At 31.5% G+C, this 23,541-nt stretch overlaps 1 protein-coding gene across 2 annotated transcripts; it reads right to left on the minus strand.

Annotated features, from left to right (window-relative positions):
* Positions 1 to 214: 214 nt before the first annotated feature.
* LOC143044213 (sodium-coupled monocarboxylate transporter 1-like) lies at positions 215 to 23,277 on the minus strand. Of its 2 annotated transcripts, XM_076216138.1 has the most exons (15): positions 22,762 to 23,277; positions 21,231 to 21,296; positions 20,851 to 20,902; positions 19,734 to 19,801; positions 18,419 to 18,573; positions 17,313 to 17,453; positions 16,407 to 16,536; positions 15,346 to 15,434; positions 12,180 to 12,292; positions 11,842 to 11,912; positions 10,706 to 10,792; positions 5,067 to 5,248; positions 4,378 to 4,472; positions 2,116 to 2,234; positions 215 to 1,408 (listed from the first exon to the last, which is right to left on the minus strand). In XM_076216138.1, the coding sequence occupies exons 1-15, from the start codon at positions 23,134 to 23,136 to the stop codon at positions 1,250 to 1,252; spliced, it is 1,902 nt and encodes a 633-aa protein (XP_076072253.1). In that variant the 5' UTR covers positions 23,137 to 23,277; the 3' UTR covers positions 215 to 1,249. The 2 variants fall into 2 exon arrangements, with proteins under 2 accessions (XP_076072253.1, XP_076072254.1); XM_076216139.1 differs by lacking the exon at positions 21,231 to 21,296 and having other exon boundaries at positions 218 to 1,408; positions 22,762 to 23,275.
* Between the last annotated feature and the right edge of the window lie 264 nt (positions 23,278 to 23,541).

The raw sequence follows: 23,541 nt of genomic DNA on the forward strand, positions 1-23,541 counted from the left end.
TTGTCATTGTTTATTTCTAATCTTTACTGTTAAGTCAATTTTGGTAATATCATTTTGGTTGGCTTCGGTATTTATACATCCTGCCATGACCATTGTGTTATCATGATGACGTAATTTTTCGTATTCTTGTATTTCATTTTTGCTTAATATGCTATTTTATATATATTTTTAAAAGTCATAAAAAAAGTTTTTTTTTATTATACAACTATTAGCATTAGTTTTATTATAAACTTAATTAGATTAAATTACTGCTGATTATTTCCATATGTCCGTATACGTATTTTATTTCCAAAAGCCAAACACATAATTTAAGCTTGACATAAAACACAATATTATACAATATACAAAAGCAATGATTAAACAATAAAACGTAAAGACGTGAAATAATGATTATACAAGATTCCAGGTTTTGAAAATATTTTTTTTCTATTAAATATGAGCAATTTTGATCGATCATAACACACTGTACTGTTTTATTAGAAAAACAATTTGGCGCCTTCAATCATGTTTAACCCCTTTAAGTTCTTCAAGATCATGTCCCAAGTCACGAACCTGTAGTTCAGTGGGCGCCGTTGGGGCATGTCTGTCATAATTCTTATTTTGTTTTTTATAAAAGTTTTCTCAATTGAATTGATTCATATTATTCAGATCGGTCCTTTTATAGCCGGCTTTAGGGTTAGTTTCATCTCATTGTTGGTTACATATAATAACTTACATCATCGAAATTGTGGATAGTTGTCTCATTGGAATTCTCATCATATCTTCTTATTTTTACATTTATGCACCGCTCGGTTTCAGCTAGTATTGCATACTGCACTTTTTGTAGTCTTGGTTTCCATTTTATTAGTTCAAATACGTTTCACTAAACTTCACGGTCGATAGAATGTTTGTTCAGGGTTGCGTTCTATATCGTTTCGGCTACACAGGGCTACTTAGATTTATGACTATTGAACGTGTAGCTAGTCTAGTTTCTACATATATATATTAATAGCAGCTACGTAGCCGCTACGCATATGCTACGATATTGATCACGACCCTGATGTTTCCAAAAATTAAATAAATCTGCTGAATTTAAGTTCAAAATACAATGTATAATGGGTTGTTTATGCAGTATATACAGAATAGTGAAATCTTTTCTAACTTGAAATTAAATATGGTCTTCTGATGTGCATGAACAGGAAATTGTGGTTTTGATTTAAAATTTTTATAAGGATACAAATTAGTATAGATACAAAATCATATTCTCAAATCAAAGTCTAGTGTTATAGTCTGAATTTTCAAAATGTTTCGGGAAACCACGGATTGCATCATGGGGTATTTTATCTGTGTTTTCTGCTATGTATAATGTTCTATCATACCCTCCTCCTATCTCTATTGTTTTCGGATTATCTTTGGAAAACTTTACAAACTACAAAATAAATATATCTCATAAAAGCGTTTTTATCAGCATGTTACTGTGTGTGTAACATTTTTAGGTTGTGTTTCCGTTGTGTCGTTTGTTTTCTTCTCTTATATTTGAGTGTGAATTCACATTACTATAAGACGTGTCACGGTACTTGTGTATCCCAAATTCATGTATTTGGTTTTGATGTTATATTGGTTATTCTCATCAGATTTTGTCTAATGCTAAGTCCGTTGCTGTGTGTGTTACATTTTAATATTGTGTCGTTGTTCTCCTCTTATATTTAATGCGTTTCCCTCAGTTTTAGTTTGTTACCCCGATTTTGTTTTTTTTGTCCATAGATTTACGAGTTTTGAACAGCGGTATACTACTGTTGCCTTTATTTTAATACTGAAAGTTATTGGCAGCGTTCAAAAATAAACATGATTTTTTTTTTAATTTACCTTCCGTTCAATTTCATTAGAAGTGTCATAGATCCAATATTCTGAAGAAACCTATTAAAAATACCAGGCATTTAATCGATACTACGATCATTGGCGTTTAAACCATAAGTCTGAAGTCCAAAAATTCCTTTCAAAGTAAAACAGTTATTCCTAGAAAATGTTTAGTGATTGGAATTAGATTAATGTTTAATTTACAGTAAGTTAACAATAAAAGAAATTGATTTTTTTAATTAATAGCATAGGATGCTTTTCCGAAACTTTAATACTTACATCTTCGTGACGAACACCAAAATGTAGCCTCTTTCTGGTTTTCTTAGGAAGGCATGGCAAAACTTCATCAAATATAGGACAAATCAAACCAGGATTTATTTTCTTTGGGTCTGTTGCTCCTATGAAGGTCAATAATAAAATCATGTTTGCTTTTAAATATTTAAAAACTCAAAAAGACATATAATCTATAGGGGCCTTTTGTAGCTTGCTTTTCGATGTGAGTCTGAACTCCGTGTTGTATTCCGTACTTTGACCGATAATTGCTTATAGTTCTCAAAGGTACCAGGCTTATAATTTAATATGACAGACGCGCTTTGTCTACATAAGACTCAACAGTGACGCTCAAATCAAACTAATTAGAAAGCCAAAAAAGTACAAAGTTGAAGAGCATTGCTGACTTAACTTTTTATACATTGAGATTTGGATGGAATTTTGTCTTATTTGAACGCATACCACAGCTTTTTATTCATATATTTATAGATTATCGTTGATCATCTCAACGATATTGATTTTCTCGCTTGAGCTGGTACAGCGAACGTGAGAAAATCAATCGAGTTGAGATGAGTTGACCAGTGATAATCTGTTTATCCTATTTTACCTATGACGACGTTGTCAATTTCATGTCAATTTCGTTGGCAACGCCAATGCCCATGTAGCCTCCTTAGTTTCTACCGATAATTTTTCCATCTCAAGCGAGAAGCATCACAAAAAAAGATCAAAGGAAAAATGCACAAAATAGCGATAAAATATATAAGCAGAACTTTTATTTTTAGTTAGTAATATAATTGAAAATGTAAATTGGGATTATGTTAAAGAGACAACAATCCGACTGAAGAGCAGTAAGTTTTTAAGGGCATGACTTGACTAGATTTATGCCGATTCAAAAGATATGTAATACGTAAAGAGACAACACTGTATTCAATGGTATTTTCTGTGTCTTTAACGTAAACCTTTTAGTAATGCTTGTTGAAATCAAAACAGCAAATTTCTAACAATACAGAATTGTTATCTCAACATATTTATACACCATGCAATAAGAAGAGAACAAAAACAAATTTCATTTATAATGACAACTGTTGGTAACCAAACAGAAGCTTAAACAGCAAAGGACGCACAATTTTGGAGCAGAAGGAAACAGGAATATAAATACTAAAATAAGAAATTTGCCAAAGTATATTTTATTTTTTTTAAATTTAGCCAATTCACACGCATCCCAATCGGTTAATTTTTTTTTTGTAATCAAAGTGTGTTTTTTCTACCTCTTTTTCATGACGTGACGTCACGAAAAGAGGCGATCATTACTGATAATAATATTAAACAAGAACATTTTTGTAAATCATTGAATAAACGATAATATTATCCTTCATGATGTCAAACAAACATTGGAGAAATAGATTCCACTACGGAATATTGTGCAATATGATGTTCCGTCACTTGGTATCACCAGCCGTAGCCAGTACTTTTTTGTGTTATTAAAATTTGCTGTTACAAAATGATAGAAATTATTATAAATTAAGGAATGTATCTTCCTCATGCAAAGCTCTGATTCCTTTCACGGATTTGGTTATACTTTTTGGACCTTTTGGATTATAGCTCTTCATCTTTTATATAAGCTTTGGATTTCAAATATTTTGGCCAAGAGCATCACTGAAGAGACATGTATTGTCGAAATGCACATTTGGTGCAAGACAATTGGTACCGTTAATTTTATTATATTTAGCTTGCAAGTTACATTTTAGATATTTTAAAAACTCGCCAAGCTTTGAGTTTCAAATAGAAACTTTGAAGTGTATCGAGTGGAGAAATATCGTATTACACTTGATTCAGTTGTACAATGTAGAATCTATATACATATGTATGCCATACTGACTCGTTATTTGATCACCTTTGTACCAAGAGCATCCCGAGTCATTGTTTTCGAACAACTTGTTGTCGAATTATAGAAAAGTTAGACAATGCTGTTTCGGAAAACAAGACCAACCAAGTAGGAAGAACTATATTCATCATTTAATATATCATATTCGATATCAAAATTTGAAGTTTGTACTATTCGTGAAAAAAATGGATTTATGATCGGTCAAATCTAATGAAAGGAACCTGTAACACAATTCTGTTAAGCTTGTAATTATGTCGGACATTTTAGTTTGATAGATTGCACCTAACTGTATGTGAAATTCAAACAGGCTCGATTGTATGTTTGCACGGTATATAATATATATGGCTGACCGCGAAGACTACGATTTGCTTATTATTGTCGTTTACCTGTTATAAAGCTTACGATGAGTCCAAATACCACACACACCAGCAATCCAAGTCCAGTGAACCAGATGTAAGACATCTTGTATATAATCAGGTAGCTGCAGTATATAAAATTGTAAATGATCATGATAACTTCTCAAAAAGGTTTGTCATGTACCAACTTGAAATATTTGTTACTTCAAACAGCTTTTTGATAACTCGAATAATTCAGTCCCTCAGCGTAATCTATCTCACCTACTTGTTTATCACTCAATCATAAGGCAGCAGAATATAACGACTAAATCATTCGGGTTAACTTTTTGATCGTTTATGCATTGTCTTAAAAATAAAACATCTTACATACCGGTACAGTTCTTTATAACACTTTTGAAATTAACTACATTGTATTTCAAAAGAATATCTAATTTAGTTGAACTTTTACTCCTTCCATTAAATTTTATAAAAAAAAATTCAGACACATTTTTCCCGCTAAAAAATGGTATCTCAAAGATATGCTGACGAAAGTATCTATTTAATTACATTTCTTTGTCTGTATTATCACACATAATCCAATAAAAAAAAAATGCTGAACTTTAAGGAAATGTGTTTTTTTTTGTTATATTGGCTGCAAAATATATAACTATTGGATTTTTTTAAAACTCAACTACCCCTCTTTTCATAGAATTTTGAAAATGATGTTATAATTTACATACTCTTCTTGTTTTTGAATTGAAGTAGTTGTTATATTAGAGATGGTCTCAATAGTTGTGAGATTCAACCGGCATCCTTCTGTTGTAACTGGAGACGTCGGTGTGACAACTACCTTATTTATGAACGCACCGAAACCAATCCAGCAATTTACCGCTAATGATGAAAGTAGTCCAAACAATCCGCCCTAAAATGACAATACAACTCTTCAGTTCTATAATATTTTATCAATGATCGACATATTTTATGCGTTACAGTGGCGGATCAAGAAATGTTCATAAGTGGGGACTCACTGACTGCCTTAGAGGGGACCAGCTTCAGTCATGCCTCAGTGATTTCCTTAAAAATCAACGTTTTTTTCCAACAAAAAAGGAAGGGGGCCCTCTGCTGTCTCCCATAAATCGGCTTCTGCATTAGCATATTAGCTATATTCAAAAGTTCCATTCTAACCGCTCCTCTTCGACCCTGGTTTGTCAAGTCAGGAATTTTGATCCACGGGGTAAGGATTTCCATTGGTAGTAGTTATATGTATATACAAAATATCATCATAGAAAACAGGATTAAAATTTTATATTTACGCCAGACGCGCCTTTCGTCTTCAAAAGACTCATTAGTGACGCTCGAATAATAATAAAAAATTGTTTAAAGGTCAAATAAAGTACGAAGTTGAAAAACATTGAGGACCAAAAATTCCTTAAAGTTTTGCCAAATACTGCTAATGTTATCTATTCCTGAGGTAGAAACAATTGTCATGTGCATATTGTTCAACGTGTCTGTGTAAACATTGATTAGAATAATTGTTATTCCTCTGAACAAAAAGTATATAAGCTTTCAAATGATAACAAACACAACCAGGAAGGGGACAAGACATTGGGGATAATAAGCGCACTAAATTCATATACACTCAAACCTGCATATGCAGGGTAAATTGTATCAGCAGGAGACGTACTTGAATGCAAGAACTGGGACTGGTGAACTTGACTTTATAGATAATAATTCTCAAGATAATCTTCTCCCTTTATATGATAATTACAACCAAGATAATGATATATCAGTCCGTCATAGTAAAGACGTGCACTTATCTACCCGTTGGAAATTATTAAATGATATATGTGTGCAGACGGGAGCTTCAAATTTTTAACGGCATTGGATAATTAACTTGCCATTATCCTCGTGGGAGCAGTGTTCATGACGTTTTAGCTGATCTTTCTGATCACAGTCAGGTCTCTGTTATGTTTAATATAGATATGAAAGTTCCTGTACAATATGCTCAGAGTGAATACTCTCAGATAGCTCCCTCTAAATATATTTGGAATAATGAGTCTGCATTAAAATTTCAAACAGCTCTTATCTCTAATGATATGCTAGAAAAAATATCAAACTTTTTGTCAGATGACTCTGATTCCCAAAATATGACATTAAAACTAAATAATATAATATGCTAATAAGAGGCAGTAGATAAATCTTCAAAACAAATATTACCTAAAATCCCTAACTCCTTAAATTCAAATACTAAAAAGGAAAAGAAACAACTAAAGTGGTTTGATTTTTCTTTAATTAAAATGCGTAAACAATTAGATGACGAGGAAAAACTTTTTAGAAAACATAATAAAGCATAACTTGTCTAATCCGACACACTGTGGGACCAAAAATTCTTTTCGAATTAAGCAGGGTACCTGAATGCTTAGGTGTCGGATTATGCAGGTTACACTGTAACGACCCTATAGTGAGAGGGAATTTCCTCAGTTTTATTAAAACTTTATAGAAAAACTAGGAAAAATAAATATAAAAAGTTCCGTCAAGATCTTATTGTAAAATTTGACAACACGAGAGATAGCAATCTAACCCAATATTAAGCCTTACTACAGTCTCTCAGTAATGACACTACGAAGGGAGATACATCTAATGTATATATCAAACTCTGATGGTTACACTATTTTAAAAAGCTTATTTCAAATGTCTTACATGTAAATAATTACATTTGATGTATGTTTCATTATGATACTTTATTCTGATTGGCTAACTGCACATCACGTGTTATTCCGTAAGCAATTGCATTGCTCAATAAAACTTTTCTTTCATGATAACACGTGGTCCCACAATAAAGTGCACAGGTGAATTAAATAAAACAATAATACAATTCGTGTTTTCATGATCATTGCTAAAAAAAATGTAATTATAAGTATTGAATGCTTCTTTTTGTAACTTCATAGGGTTGTAAAAGCGTTGACCGTGCGCACATTTTTAGTATGAAGCGCTTCCGCGCTTCATACAAAATGTACTTCGGTCAACGCTTTTACACCCCAATGAAGTTACAAAAAGAAGCATTCAATTCTTAATTAAAGAACTAATTGATTCACTTAATCATATTAAATTAATTTTTTGTAACAGCAGGAAAATTTCCTGAAATATTGGCTAAAGGATTTATTATCCCATTACATAAAGGCGGATCTAAAGATGACCCATCAAATTTTAGGGGTATCACGATAGGTTGGTGTGCAGGAAAACTCTTCTTTAAAAATACGCAATAACATATTAGAAAAGTTTAGACTAAAATAAATATAGTTGGTCCAGAGCAAATAGGACTAAGGCTTGAGGATTTATTGTCCCATTACATAAAGGCGGATCTAAAGATGACCCCTCAAATAGGGGCATCACGATAGGTAGTAGAATAGGAAAACTCTTTTTAAAAATACTGAATAGTAGATTAGAAAAGTTTATAAGTAAAAGAATTATAATCGGTCCAGAGTAAATAGGATTTTGTAATGGAAAAAGAACTAGTGACCACATTTTTGTACTAAAACGTTGATTGTTAAATACACTAACCAGGGACATAAGCGCCACTATACCTGTTTTATTTATTTTAAAAAAGACCTTCGACAAGGTTTGGCATTAAGCCTTATTTTCTAGATTGAGGAAGCTCGGATTGAGCGATTTATTTTATAATGTAATTAAAAATATGTATAAAAACACATGTTTATATGTAAAAACTAATAGTAACACACTAACTGAAAATTTCATCGGGATTACAAGATCTTACAAAATTGTTTAGAAAATTTAATGAATTGTTGTAATAAATGGGGACTAGAAATGAATAAGAAAGAAACCAAAGTGTTAATTTGTAATAACACAGGGAGCATATAAAGGAAAAATTTACATTTAATGGTCAGCTTATTTTAATAATGAGAAAAAATATAATTATCTTGGAATTATATTCACTGTATCTGGCTTATTTACAGATGCTAAGTTTAGATAAATTTTTATAATAAAGCATTAAAAGCCTTTTTTAAAATTAAACAGATTTTTTACCAATTTTAAACCTAATGTTAAAACACTTTAACATGTTTTAGACCACATACTGAAGCCAATTTTATTATATGGCTCAGAAATGGGGGGCCAATTCTCTCCAAATAAGTTACAATCAAAAGGAGATAACTGGTTTTTTTTTTAGATGTGCAAAGATCTTGTTATTGAAAAATTACATGTTAATTTTTGTAAATATTCTTTTCAGGTACCTATAAGATCAACTATCATAGCAGCGATGGGTGAGTTGGGTCGCTACCCCCAATCTCTCGAGGTTATTCTTAATATGACTAAATTTTGGGTCAGACTTTCAGAACAATATAACTCCCTCATTAAACAAGCATTTTTGTATTAAAGTCCAAAATTTTATCTAAAAAATGAAACGACAATCGGTGGGGAAGCATTTATTCATTATTAAAATATCTTAGTTTAACCTTAGAATATTTGTTAAATCACAAATCTCATATAAATTCAATTATCATTAAAAAAAACTCCAAATTAAATATGATGAAATTTGGCTTAACCAATTAAATAAGGACAAACCTGGCAATGAAATAAATTAAGAACCAATAGATTATTAAACAATAATATTGGCCTTGAAAATATTTACAGTTAAATAATTATAAAACAATAAATGAGTTAACCAAATTTAGAATCAGTGCCCATGAACTTGAAATAGAAAAGGGATAACATAAAGGAATACCCCCAGACAAAAGATTTTGTAAATTATGTAATGATGACATTGTTGAGGATGAATTCAATTTTTGTCTTCAATGTCGATCACTTAATACTGAAAGGTCCAGTTTCATTTTAGAGTTATCCTCTACTAATTTTAAATTCTCTAAATGACCAATCAAAATTTGTATGGTTGATGTCAAATGAAGATCCATTTGTTTATTACAAAATGATAAAGTTAAAAGATAGTTTGTTAAAGACTAGAAGAGCAAAATTAAGTGATAAAGCACGAGAAGCCCCACTATCTTCTTCTAATTATACAACGGTACTGATTGTGTTCACTCACTCATTATATTTAAGAAAATATACTGTGTTTGTTGTCTCCCTTCTTCTATATAGTTTAAGTTTCATTGTCTTGTATTGTAATTTTGAATTGTTCAATGAAAAAAATCACCACAATTATGTGTATACTTTAATTTAAATTGTAATTGTACTGCTGCTCTGGGGGTCTTGAATAACAAATGAATTGTGATAAAGGTATCATCAGGGATGACCTTTAAATTGAGGTACAATTTTGACCAGTAATCCTACAGTGGGACAAATAGGGTAATATAGTCACCAAACCTATCATATTTTTAATTCACGTTTGTCACTCTGTGAAAGTAAACTTCTCAAGCGGCATATTTTTAATTCAAGTTTGTCACTCTTGTGAAAGTTAACTTCTCAAGCGGAATATTTTTATTTCAAATTTGTCACTCTTGTGAAAGTTAACTATTCAAGCGGCTTAGCCCTACCTCCTAATATATATATAGTAACCACACCCACCTCGAGGTTTAGGAGTTGCGTTTTCGAGACACTATAACCACTTGTGGTAATTATGAAGAAATCTAACTTGATTATCTCCTTTTGAACATATATATTAGACTGAGTTGCATCATAGTTATTGTTCTACAATTATATGAAATTTCATCAATATCAGTCTATTCATTTAGGATAAGGTTCGATAAATTCGAGCGTCACTGGTGAGCGCGTCTAGCGTACACAATTTAGAAAGGGGCATTGGAGGTGCTTTTCTGGATTTCTCTTCATCAAGACTACTTCAAATCAAGCCTAAAACTAAAACAGCAAAGGAAACATAAGTATACTTGCATACGTAAGAAGTTTTATATAGTAAAGAAAAAATTAAATGAAGAATGTGTTCATGTGACACATAGATGATGCCCCTGCTAGAATATAACATTTTAATGGGATATTTATCAAGAACTTGTTGTGTGTTTTATGGTAATATTCATTGTGTATAAGTTTTATATTTTACATTTAGTTGAGACAAACTTATGTCAAAGAACGGAAACCAATTTTGTGACGTATGTAGATGCCAATAGACGGACTGACAGACGGACAGACGGATAAAAGTAACACGTTGTGCCCCTCAGCGGGGGCATACAAATACCCAAGTCGAAAAAGGTTAACTGTTTTTGGTTAAATCGTCAATCGTTGTCTTTTATGAAAAGAAGGTGGCCCAATTGTATCACCCGGATAGGCCTCAGTCTCAGGATTGACTATTTGTGTGATCGGTGGACATATATTACAATGTACATATTAAATGTACATTGCACACTTTCTCAATATTCAATATTGTTCCGATGTACAGCTAAGTTGTAGTTACCCATTTATTGGCCCATGGAAATAACATTCCAAGAGTGAAAACTCCAAGTAAGGGTCCGCCAAGAAGACCATATATAGTGATTGTAGCCTGGAAATATAAACAACTTCACAATAAGTGTTCAAAGAATCCATTTCAATTACAGTGCTGTGTAATGTAGCTTGAAGTACAGTTTTAGTTCAATCTCCTGACTTTTTCAAGTCAACATCAAAATCGAGTATTTTGTGGTACTTTTATATTAATGTTGTAATTGTGGAGATTTGTCTCATTGGCAATCATACGACATCTTCGTTTTATATATAAAACATTGAAATATCTCAATTAAATAATCTTTAATCTTTAATTATAGCTGTCTCACTCTAAATATCAACAAGCTTTATTTTCTTGTATATATATCGAAATTGATCTTGTTGCTTTCTTTGTTTATCTTGATGTTTTTATTAAAACTGTTTACATATTCTAGTTTCATACTTTCATAAAATGGTAGTAATCCTATTTATTATAATTAACAAAAAAATTGAGGGTTTTAACATTGACAAAACACCATCATAGCTTTTCTATGAGTAGATATCAGGGTATATTGAACTGAAAGAAGTATATCGACTGAAGATTAAGCCCAATGTCTATATACTTCTTTATGTCGTTATTTCATAATATTGAACGCATCTGAAGGCTATAATTGTAATATTATTATTGTAAATATGCCTGAAATAAAGCAGGATTTCTCTACTTTGGTTGTTATTGTGTCACAAAATATTGATTTTAGATTTTTTTTTTCTGTCTGCCATATTAAGGTGGTACCTAACACCTTGACTAAAATTTATTTGGCTCGTTTAATTTTCATAAAAATTTGACAAAACATTTACTTTGACCCTTTGACAAAAATATAAAAATGTTAAAACATTTGAACCAACCAATTTATAAGAAAATTTACACTGGTTATATAGCAGTTTCACAAACACTAATTTTGATCATTGAGAAGCTTTATATTCCCTTAACAACACAACGTTTAGCTAATTTTACAGAGTTATCTCCCTGTAGTGTTAGGTACCACCGTCTATACTTGAAAATACAGTCGAACATGTGATTCGTTCTAAACAAAAATTTAACTCAATGATAATAACATTAATTATAATTACCGTTAATATGGAGGACGTTAATTGTGACATGACATATGCAACAGCGAGACAGACTCCACCAGCTAGGAGAACTAAAAATAAACACCACCAATACTGATAACATATGCTACATTGAGGTATACACCACAAACACTATATATGAATGAGTGACACTATTTGCCTCTTTTTATTTTGAAAAATTAACATTGCAAAGATGTGTAGGCAAACTTTAAAAATTCAGCAAAATATCAAGCTACAAAATATCAGATCACCTTCTGGTCTACAAGTATTGAATATCGTTTCTTTAGTAGAAATAGATCGTTATAACACAATTATTGTAAAAATCTAATAATACCAACCAATTAATTTAGAAATAATTGTCCTTGTTCCAGTCGGCATATTTGGAGCACAAACAAGAACAAAATCCTTTAAAATAATCGCAGATATTGCATTGAAACCAGACGACACAGTGCTGAAACAAAACAAAATAGTTCATTAAATTTCAATCCGAAAGGAAATTTTATTCAAAATACCAAATTTTTATTTCAGTCACTACGTTGTAGGAACTAATTTTATTAAAACCAGTAAGATTACTAATTGTGACATTTAAATTAGCAATAGCTTATGCAGTATGATGTATATATTATGCGTATCATCTTAACAACGTGTTTTATAGTTCTTTCATTTGTCTTTGTTCTTTGTTCTATTATTAATATTACTTTTACTGTTTAAGTACTCGGTACTTATACATCTTGTCAATGTGTTTGTATTGTCTTTCATTTTTTGGTGGCGTGTTTTGTATATATGCGACTTTTTGTATTTCTTTGGTTCTGATAACGTGACTCTGTACTTTAAAAGATCCCGTCAGTATGAAATTGTTCTATTTTATGTCATTATGATATATTTCTATTATGAATTACAAAATACGTTGAACCATAAACGTCAAAATCAGTCAATCGCGTAGTGGAATTAACTATTTGTGGATTCTTATAAATTCTATATATAACTTTTGGACTATTTTCAATCTCGGTCTATTTCTGAAATATATTCTTACATACTTTTGATTTTTTAACCCTATATGGGCGTTTTTCAATAAAAGCGTACATTTCAGACCTAAAAAAAATGGAAAATCAACTTGTCTAAAATTTAATTTCAAGAGTTATTTTGAATACCTCTATAATAGACCTGTTTGTAAACAAAAAGTGCAATCTTAAATATTCTTTAAAATGATATTATTTTCATAATTTGTGTACTGTTTCGTAGGGGACTTTTGTCCCCTACGAAACTTCTTCTAAACACACATATTTTTTGCAATTTTAAATGTTTCCTATAGACATTCCAGTTTGTTTACTTTAAATACTAGAAAAATATCATTTTTTTCTGAATTAGAAAATCATTTTTATCGATAAAGATTAGACAGTACTTCACATATGAAGGTTCAACTCATGTTACGTAGTGGACATTTTGATGCGTTTCGCAGTGGACAAAACTGTTTCGTAGTGGACAAAAAGTTTCGTAGTTGACATCAACCCTATTATATGTTAATAAAAACATAATAAAAATTACATGAAACTAAACCTTGTTATTTGTTTTGCACGAATATAATTTAAAAAAGATTAAAAAAAGACTCCATGGTAGTGGTAGTGTCCACTCTCCCATACTTGTTTCGTAGGGGACCGTTTCGTAAGGGACGTATTCGCATGCTTTATTTTTTCCCCACAATCCCTATATTGCAATAGTAACAAGACTGATTGTATTCATCAAAGCATTTATCAAGCTGTACACTGATATTTTTTTCATAATTTTAAAACCAGATACTGAAGGAGATTTGACCCGTTTCGTAGGGGACATTATCAAAAATACGGTATCACTCTGGTGCATTTGATGTGCTCAATTTTTCTTACGAACAATTTAATTGCCGTTATAAAAGCATCACTTCTTTTGTAAGACCCTAATGTTTATAACTCTTGCAAACAAAAATTACATTGATTTTATAAAACTGTTTATTGGCAAATTTTAATGACTTCGTTTCGTAGTGGACAATTTGTGAGGGACACACCTTCTGAAATTAAAAAACCTATATTGAAAGCTGTTTATTAGAATATGTTGGCTCTGAACATACTTTTGAATTATTAAAGAACTTATGTAAAGTAAAAAACCATTAATTTCTTCATTTGTTTACGATATTTTAGAGTATAAATGTTGAACAGGCGGTCTAGGGACATGCCATTTTGGTTGTTTTGGACCATTCAGGAGTCAATATCTTATCAATCCCTCTAAAAAAATAAACTGTTTCTTTGCTTAAAAATGTTAAATCTAATTCAATGTACTGACTGCACAAAAAATTACTTGCAAAGATCAAACACATTTTTTTTTAAAGTGGCTAGGACAAGAAAATACGTTTTTATTGAAAAACGCCCATATGCTAACATTGCCTATGTAAATTTTAAAATTGTTTGTATGCATATTGAACGACAAATCTATGTGACGTTTACAATTTTCTGACGTCAGACACACAAATCAATGAATGTGTTTGTAGATAGATGTTTTTGTGTTCTGTTAAATTGTTCCTTTTAAAATAGTTATACGATGACGACTGATGTACCCATATTTTGACTGTTTTATTTATTGTGTCTGTTTAGTTAACGCATCAATGTAAATATAACGGAATTTGATGAGACTGTCATCAAAGTGAGAGGGTTAGCGCTATAAAACCAGGTTTAATCCACCATTTTCTACATTTGAAAATGCCTGTACCAAGTCAGGAATATGACAGTTCTTGTCCATTCGTTTTTGATGCGTTTTGTTATTTTATTTTGCTATGTGATTATGGACTTTCCGAATTGATTTTCCTCTAAGTTCAGTATTTTTGTGATTTTACTTTTTACTGTTCTCTTCTTTCGTGGTACCGATTCTTCCGCGCAAATGTATCTGTCAAAAATAGTTGATGTTAGTTTTTTCTTAATTAAAAAAAAAATTGAGAATGGAAATGGGGAATGTGTCAAAGAGACAATTACCCGACCATAGAACAGACATGCAGCAGAAGGTCACCAACAGGCGATAACAGATCCGCAAAAATTTTAAACAGAGAGAATGGAAATTTAAACTTTGGAATTTGGAATAAATGCGACCCGATAACTTTACAGTGTTGGATAGAAACTATCTTTATTCCGCCGAAGAAATGTATCAGTACATAAAGTTATTCAACACTGAACGTAATTGATATGTTTTTTCTTAAGTTAAAGATTATAAAATTAGAGTATCCATTGGTACACAATGGGTGCCACACGTAGAGCAGGATTTGCTTACCATTCCGGATCATCTGAGATCGACCAAATTTTTGTGGGGTTAGTGTTGCTCAGTCTTTAGTTTTCTATTTAAGTGTTGTGTTTTGTGTTTTATTCTATTTATATGTTGTTTTCTATTGATGTGTCTTTTTTCATTTTATGCAATGACATTGTCAGTTTATTTCCGACTAATGAGTTTGAATGGTCCCTTTGGTATATTTCTTTAATGAAGACGTACCTTAAACTTCCACTGAAAATACACGATATTACCAATCCGGGAAGTCCATGCCAATCTCCTACTACGTCCATAGCAAATAAAGGTATCAACTGATTAAAAAAGTAAAACAAAGCAGGCAGGCATTATAACTGGATGCAGCATTGGAAAATAAATTGATGTCAGGCATATGACAGTTGTATCCATAGGTTTGATGTGTTCGAGCTTTTAATTTTGCCGTTTGATAAAATTCATTGATATGTTTAGTCGGTCGACTCATTGAAAAACCGATAGGACTTTATTTCAGATTGAGAGAGTAAGAAAGTATTTACAAATCAAGAAGTATATATTTATTAAACAAAAAATAGTTCAATTGATTATAATTATAATTTTAATAAAATACACTGAAATTAATTTCAGATTAATTCTTTTAAAATACTGTCATTCTAAAACTTAGACGGAAACATCTCGTGACATTGGTAAACATTTCTTACGTGCCAGCACTACACAGGGCGTATACGAACTGTTTTGTGAGTGTTTTGTTTTGATTTGAAAGGTTTGAAACGCATGTCTGTCGCAAATATAAAAAGTTCAATCCAGGTATCAATGATGAGTTTATTTGCATTCTTGGTATTCTTGAAATACATGTTAAAAATATGAAATTACTATTTTGTTCTGCTTTAATACAAAAAAGTATCACCGTCTATCTTAGTTTTGTCATTTATATATCTAAATGTATACTTTTCCTGAGCGAAGATCAATGATTGTATTGATGTACCTCATTTTGTTTACGTTTATGCCCTATTATCTATCTATTCGTTTTGCTAACACATTGTTGCCAAGAAGCGACTATTATACATGTCGAGTTTAGCGATAAAACCAGGTTTGATCCCCATTTTCTACATTAGGAACTGCAGCAACCAAGTCAGGGATATGACAGTTGTTTGCCATTCGCTTGATGTGTTGGAGCTTTTAGTTTTGTTATTTTTTAAAGGACTTTCCGTTTTTATTATCCCCTGGACTTCGGTATTTTTGATTTTTTTTGTATATAATTTTAAACAAATGTATGGGAGGAATACACCTACCTGATCGGATTTTGTCACAATTCCTGCTAGCACTGGATCACACGTGCTATAATAAGCGAACATAACTACTCCAACAAGACAGACCAATGACAGGATGGATACGATACACACCAAATTTACCCATAATGATCTGAAAATATATATTGGTAATATTATGTGTTAGGCAGTATCGGGTATACACAAACATGAAAACAAACAAAAAAGTTAATACCTCCCCTTTGTGTTTGTTGTTATATTTTGTTCTTCCATACTATATCGATTGTTTTCGCTGTAAATAAAGATTGAAAAAACGAAACCGTTTTGTATGAATGAAAACAGATTGTATATATTGTTATTGTAAGGGTAAAATCGGTTCAAAATCTCTCATTGACGTCAATACAAACCTTTTCCTTGAATTAAATTTAAACCTGGTTCACACATAGAAATCATAAAATTCCAAAAATCATTCACGTAAGTACAAATGTCAGAAGCCCTACTTTTTCAACAATCAAAACATATGTGCATGAGGTATTTTTGGGAAATTCGCGTTACCTTGTTTACAAACAATGCTGTTTCGCACTAAGTTCCTTCACTGACCCCATTATTTTTTCCATCCTATGGTTAAAAATAAGCGTTTTCAGAGTAAGTAATTTTTGTAACCCTTTAATTTGATCTATATATCAAAATATATTGTACTATCTACTTATACACGGATCACAGGACTTCATTGTTATATTGAAAGCTCTCCTAACTTGATAGGGTATATAGATAAAAAAAGATGTGGTATGAGTTCCAAGGAGACAACTCTCCATCCAATTCACAATTTGTAACATTACTTGTTGACTGAATTCATCATCAACAGGCTCCGTATCTGGAACACATTTTTAACAACTAAGCTTTGCGGATAGTTCAATGTAAAGTACTTACAATTTAGCTTTTGAAAGTGAGGAAAATGAAACAGCCCTTTGCACCTGTGCTTGATTTATACCATATACACCTGTCCATATAAATCCACCACCAACTATCATATTCCAAACGGAATGTCTCTCGGACGGGTCTGGATTCAAACTGAAAATATATACAGTGAAACCTGTTTAAACCGAACATCTTTGGGATTTTGTTCGGTTTCGGTAGATATTCGGTTTTATCATGAAAATAAAAAAAAAAAAAAAACACATACTGTCCTTTTTGTGTTACCTATTGTAATCCAACTAGACTAAATAGTGTTGTTCTATAAAACATTGCGATTTTTTTCTATAAATATTGTTTTCGGAATTGAAATGGAAAAGGACTGAACAATAAAAAATTAAAATTTGAGTTCCTGTTACCTTTCCTTGATATTCTTTTCCTAAGTTATCCTTATATCATTAATAAAAAAGATTATTTCTAAGGATTTTTTTTATTGAAAGAAAAAAATAAGAATGCAGAGAGAGCAGGCTTGTTTTCGATTTTTGTTTTACTTTTTTCGTTTTCGTTTGATAAACCCGTTCATATATTTGTACTAATTGCAGTGATTTTTGCTTTCTTAATATTATCTCTAAACAAAACAATAAGAACCTTACTATCTTGAATTTTGGGATTCTCTTACCATTCATATTCCGATACATTTTTGCGCTCTTAAGGAAGTTCGCTGCTCAGTTTCAAAATAAAAAGCTTTCCATAACACTAGTATATATTGATAGGGGATTAATTGAGGAAGTAAAAAAACAAAATAAATATAGGGGTCAATGTGCTTGTGTTTGAGATATTGGCCATTTAAATTTTGGCGGGAAAATGCTCCCTCTTGATTTTTAATAGCTTTATCACTGAACAGATAATGTTCTCAAAAACTATTAAAAAAAAATAAGATTTTATAAGACTTTAACAAATGGCTTATAATTATACATGTAAAAGATTTATCAATTGAAAAATGGGAGTTCGTGCAATTTTTTAAGGCATTCAAATGGATAAACCTGAGGATTTCGAAAATCTGACAAAAAATCCAAAACATGACAAACAAACATCCTTAATGTACATACAAATACAAATCTTACATGAAGAACTTGATTCTATCATTTTCGTCAGCAACTCGCCATGCTACATCTAAACCTTCTAGCTTTTTGCACCCGAATATCAGAAGTATTAGCATTCCAGAAAACATAATCAGTACTTGTATAGTATCAGTCCATACTACAGCTTTCATGCCGCCCTGGAATTAGTACATTAAATAATTTAATGTACAAGTTATTCTATTGGTTAAGCAATATGGACAGAGACAATTTGTTTGCGTGTGTGAAGTAAGAATGGAGACGGAGAATAAGTCAAAGAGACAACAACCCGACCAAAGGCCAGAAAACAGACGATGACCTCAAATGGTTCTCAACACAACGAGAAAATACCGCATCCGGGGGCTAACATGGCCATAAACAAAATGTGTACAAGGTCAATGCAAATGAAAGTTACACTAAACTCCTAATCATATAAATGAACTAAAATTAAAAGCAAGACTAACAAAGGCCAGAGCCTGCTGACTTGGGACATGAGAAAAAATGCGGAGGGGTTGAATTCTAATAATAGTTGAATGCACATAGAACATCACGTTAGGTAACTCTGAATAGACAATTAACATCACGTTAGGTAATTCTGAATAGACAATTAACATCACGTTAGGTAACTCTGAATAGACAATTAACATGACGTTAGGTACCTCTGAATAGACAATTAACATCAAGTTAGGTAGCTCTGAATAGACAATTTACTTTAAGGGAAGGAAGGATAAATCACAATTAGCTCTTTAAATAAAAAATAATAAGAATGGAAACGGGAAATATTTCAAAGGGAAAACAACCTAATCAAAAAGGAAAAACAGCACAACGCCAGGAATTGGACAGGTGCATAACGATGCGGCGGGGTTAAACATGTTTTGTGAGATCTCAACCTCCCTATAAATATAGCCAAAGTAAAACCTTTAAATTAATAAAATAATATAAGATTTAACGATTACAAAAGTGTTTGACCCCGCCAATTAAATTCTTAATGTACATGTCCCAAGTCAGGGGTCGGCTATAAGGTTGTTGTTATGGTTCATATAAATAATGTTTTCCATGAATTGTTTTTTAATAAATTAGGCTTTTTGTTTTCTAATTAAAATTGTTTCACATTGTGTTGGTGTCATTTATGGCCGACTATACGGTTTGTATCTTTCTCATTGTTGATGGTAATAAGATAATCTGTATTTTTTAACATCTGCGTCATTTGAACTCTGGTGGATAGTTTTCTCATTGGTAGTTATACCATTCCTACCATGTCATTATTTTTATTTACTGTTTATTTTTACAAATATTAGTTATACTATTTGAAAAAACATACCAAAGCTGTATACAGTGTACAGACCGCACATACTGCTATCATTGATCCCCAGAGGCTAATTCCGGTTACTGAAAATGTTAATTTGAAATTGAGAGCAGAATACTTTACAGAGGGAATTTATATTTCCAGAAATTAATATGATACGTTTTTTTTCATTGATGAAGGCCATAGTGTTGCCTATTATTGCTTGCATCCACTTTATTTGAACAGTTGTCTCATTGGCAGTCATACCTTTATGTTTCTATTTATGTTTTCCAAAATTTGCTGTTTAAAAATTCTCGTTTTTTTTAAATCAAAGAAATCATTTCCTTCAAGTATAGCTCATATTGCTTCCACTGATAATTGGATTAACCTTGTAACGTTTGCGATTTATTAGCTCTTCCAAGTCTGTAAAAGATTCACTTTTTCATATTATTTGGTCTCGAGCCAGATTACCACTGAATAGACTTTTTTTTTGTAAATGCGCATTTAGTGCAGTCAGATTGGTCCTGTTAGTGTTGGTAATATGAAATAAACCGGCACATTTCAAAGTTTATATTAAGTTATAAGTTATCGACAATTTTATTTTTTTCACAATTCCCCGAAATTACGAAACGGTAAAAACTTTTACTGCCTATTTTTTCTTTTTCATTTGTGCAATAAAAAGATCTAGAAGTGCCGACTAAAGCGCTTAGAGCCCTTATTTCTAATAAATGTACAGTGTTTAACATAATTTCGTTTCAATCCTTCTTTTGGAGAAACTAGATAGCCAAATAGCAAAATTAATTCCTTCACAGTCAGAGGTATATTTCAAAAAAAATTTGGTGTCATCACTGGTAATTTTCGACAAGTACCCTATCTCTAAGATGGTTTATTTTTCGACATACAAAAAAATTAAATATAGAATATTTTCCCCCCTTTTTTTAATGTTTGTGTATACAAGGTATACCCCTCCCCCTCCACACATACACACTCAAATTGTATTCCATCTTGTTTAACTGCACTGGGAGTTGCGACATTTAATAGCGACGTTCTTTTAATCATTTCTGTTAATACAAAGGAAGAAAGAGTATGATTTAAGGAAGCTAAAGTAGGGTATAATTATATAAACTAATTAATATCAAGACAATAACAATACCTGCATTTAAAGCTAAAGATGGACCGTATAATACTATTGCCATATAGATAAGCTGAAATAAAACAACAAAAAATGAAATACCAGGTATTCAGCGTTTTTATCATTTACTTGTATACTACTTTTGAGATTAACAATGTTTATTTTTTTGTAAATTTGTAAATGTATAGTTACAGAGAATTAAACTATTACATTCGGCATCCGTTATGCAGATAACTAGTTGGAATCAAAGTTGACGTAGTAATCACAAGAACCTGCATTTCAAATATTGCTAGTGTGAATATTGTTCCAAATCATAAAACATTATAATTGGAAAGTTTGCAATGATGAATACGTTGTAAATTGAGATCTAGAAAAAGAGTGAAAAGGCAATTTATAGTTACCATCATTATCATGTAGAGGATACAGGCAATAACTCGTACCAAAGTTCCAAATCTGAGATAAATATACTGTAAAACATCATTGACATGATGAGTTGCAATGTATGTTTTCTTCTACATATAAAATGTACATGTGTGCATATGTTTTAACATGAATCGTTTTTATTAGAAACAGAATAGTCCCACGAAAAGGACATAAACAATGAACACCTCCATTTTGCCAAAATTCAGCTTTCGCCAAAATGCAATGTACACCATCTTCTGAAGAAGCGTTTTATTTACATTTGCAATGGATTACTTTGTTAGTTTTAATGACGGAATTATTCCAAGGTTTCTGTTGACTTGTGATATTATGATGATTATATTGAAATTCATGTGAGTAAAATATCATTCTAACTAATGTTGTACAACACATAGATATAAGAAGATGAGCGCCAATGAGACAACTCTCCATCCAAGTCATAATTTGTAAAAGTAAACCATTATAGGTCAAAGTCTTCACCATTTTAATATGCTTGCAAAATATACCTGTCTGATAATTTACATGTGAAAACAAAATCCTTTAAAAAAATTGAACTGTATTTAAAAATATATGTCAAATCTAATTTTGTCTGTTAGTGTAAACAATTTCTTACTGTTAAATAAAAACATTTTACATGTCTTACGCATTAGTAAACCACATGGTGGCAAAAATGTTCAGAAACAAGCAACACGTGATTATATTTATCTGTCTACATTTTGTACTTATACATGACAGTATAGTACAACAAGTATTGTAAAATAATGATAAGTAACCTCGGGCAAACAACTTCATAGCTGTTGAACTGTTCATAAGTATTCATATCGACACTTATTTTGGCCATTTTGGCATGGTTCGATAAACACTATCTTATCTTAATATGTAAACAACAACACTTGTATTTGTATACGCTTCTACAGTGTGTTAGCGTAAATATCAATACTCCATCATATACGCCATCACCGTGACTTCTTAATCCGTATAGTGTTTCCGTAAGTTAGTAAGCGGAAAGGACGAGAGGGATCGGTGGTAAAATTTGTACCGAATCAAACCAAAAAAATTTAACATAAATTATACTAGGAGCGTTAGTTTGAGTGTGTACCGAATCAAACTGAATATTTCAAACGTCCCTCCTAGCATAGTTTTGTTTCATACACGTTGGACTAATAGCAAACTGGTCGACGTTTCAAAGAAAAAGCTATCAACAATCCACGTACTATGGATGAAATTTGAAAAAATAGGCAGGACAGAAGTTTTGAGTAAAAAAAAAAGGCAGGATGTGACACTTGCAAAAAAAAAAAGTCAGAACGACAATTTAGGTAAAAAAAATCAGGATAAACTAAAAAAAAAAGGCAGGACCGACTAGAGTGAAAAATAAAAAGGTAGGACAGAGATTACAGCTAAAAAAAAATGCAGGACAAAATTTATCATCCTAGCCCCCCTCCCCCCCATAAAAATCAAATGGTAGCTCCCTAACCGAACTCTGATTATAAAATACAACATGAACATAGTTACCTCAAAAACACTAGTAATTCCAAGATTGTAGAAAACTGGAATATAAATGGTATTCGACAAAATAACTGAGATCAGAAACCCAAACACTATAAACCAGTACATGGTATTGTACCGGTACATCTCTGCTGGTGTTCCTAACAATGTTACAGCTGATATAAAACTGGACATCAGAGACAATGCTACTGGAAACACAGACATGTTACGTCCAGCCAGGAGGAACTCATTCTCGCTCTTCTTCTTCCGATCTTTTATGGCATAGAAAAGGCCAATAGAAGCAGACAATCCTAACGTTATTCCAAACACGACATAGTCATAGGTATGGAAATACACGGATTTACCAGTCTCAAAATTGTACGAGTAAGTTCTGTTCCACATCTTGCTGTTAAAATATACTATCCAGATTGATATATCCTACAGGTTTGTTTTTTAATAACCTCCCACATCAATAATTTGGCTCACACACCAAACTCAATGAAACATTCACACTTTGTACTTTTAAATGTCTATATAGATTTTAATATAAATAAAATGACGACAAAAGACATCGAACTAACGGATGTTAAACGATGCATGGAAGACAGTATATTTTGGATTTGTTTGACACTGACTGTGTAAATATTCACTACCTGATACTTTTTCATACTTTTAAAAGAAATACTTTTTGATACTACCTTTTCGATTATAACGTATAAATAATAAATCCATAATATACTAGGATTAAAATTTGTATACCAGCTGTGCGTTCCGTCTTCAAAAGACTCATCAGTGACGCTACGCGCC

The sequence above is a fragment of the Mytilus galloprovincialis genome, chromosome 9, assembly GCF_965363235.1.
Source record: "Mytilus galloprovincialis chromosome 9, xbMytGall1.hap1.1, whole genome shotgun sequence".
In the NCBI taxonomy this organism is placed as follows: Eukaryota; Metazoa; Mollusca; class Bivalvia; order Mytilida; family Mytilidae; genus Mytilus; species Mytilus galloprovincialis.

Coding starts and splice junctions, on each gene's coding strand:
- LOC143044213 (XM_076216138.1), bottom strand. CDS start 23,136: ATGTGGAACAGAACTTACTCGTACAATTTTGAGACTGGTAAATCCGTG. Junction 17,454..18,418: donor GATAGAATCAAGTTCTTCAT/GTAAGATTTGTA, acceptor ATATATTTTCAG/TTTGAATCCAGACCCGTCCG. Junction 11,913..12,179: donor AATTATTTCTAAATTAATTG/GTTGGTATTATT, acceptor GTTTATTTTTAG/TTCTCCTAGCTGGTGGAGTC.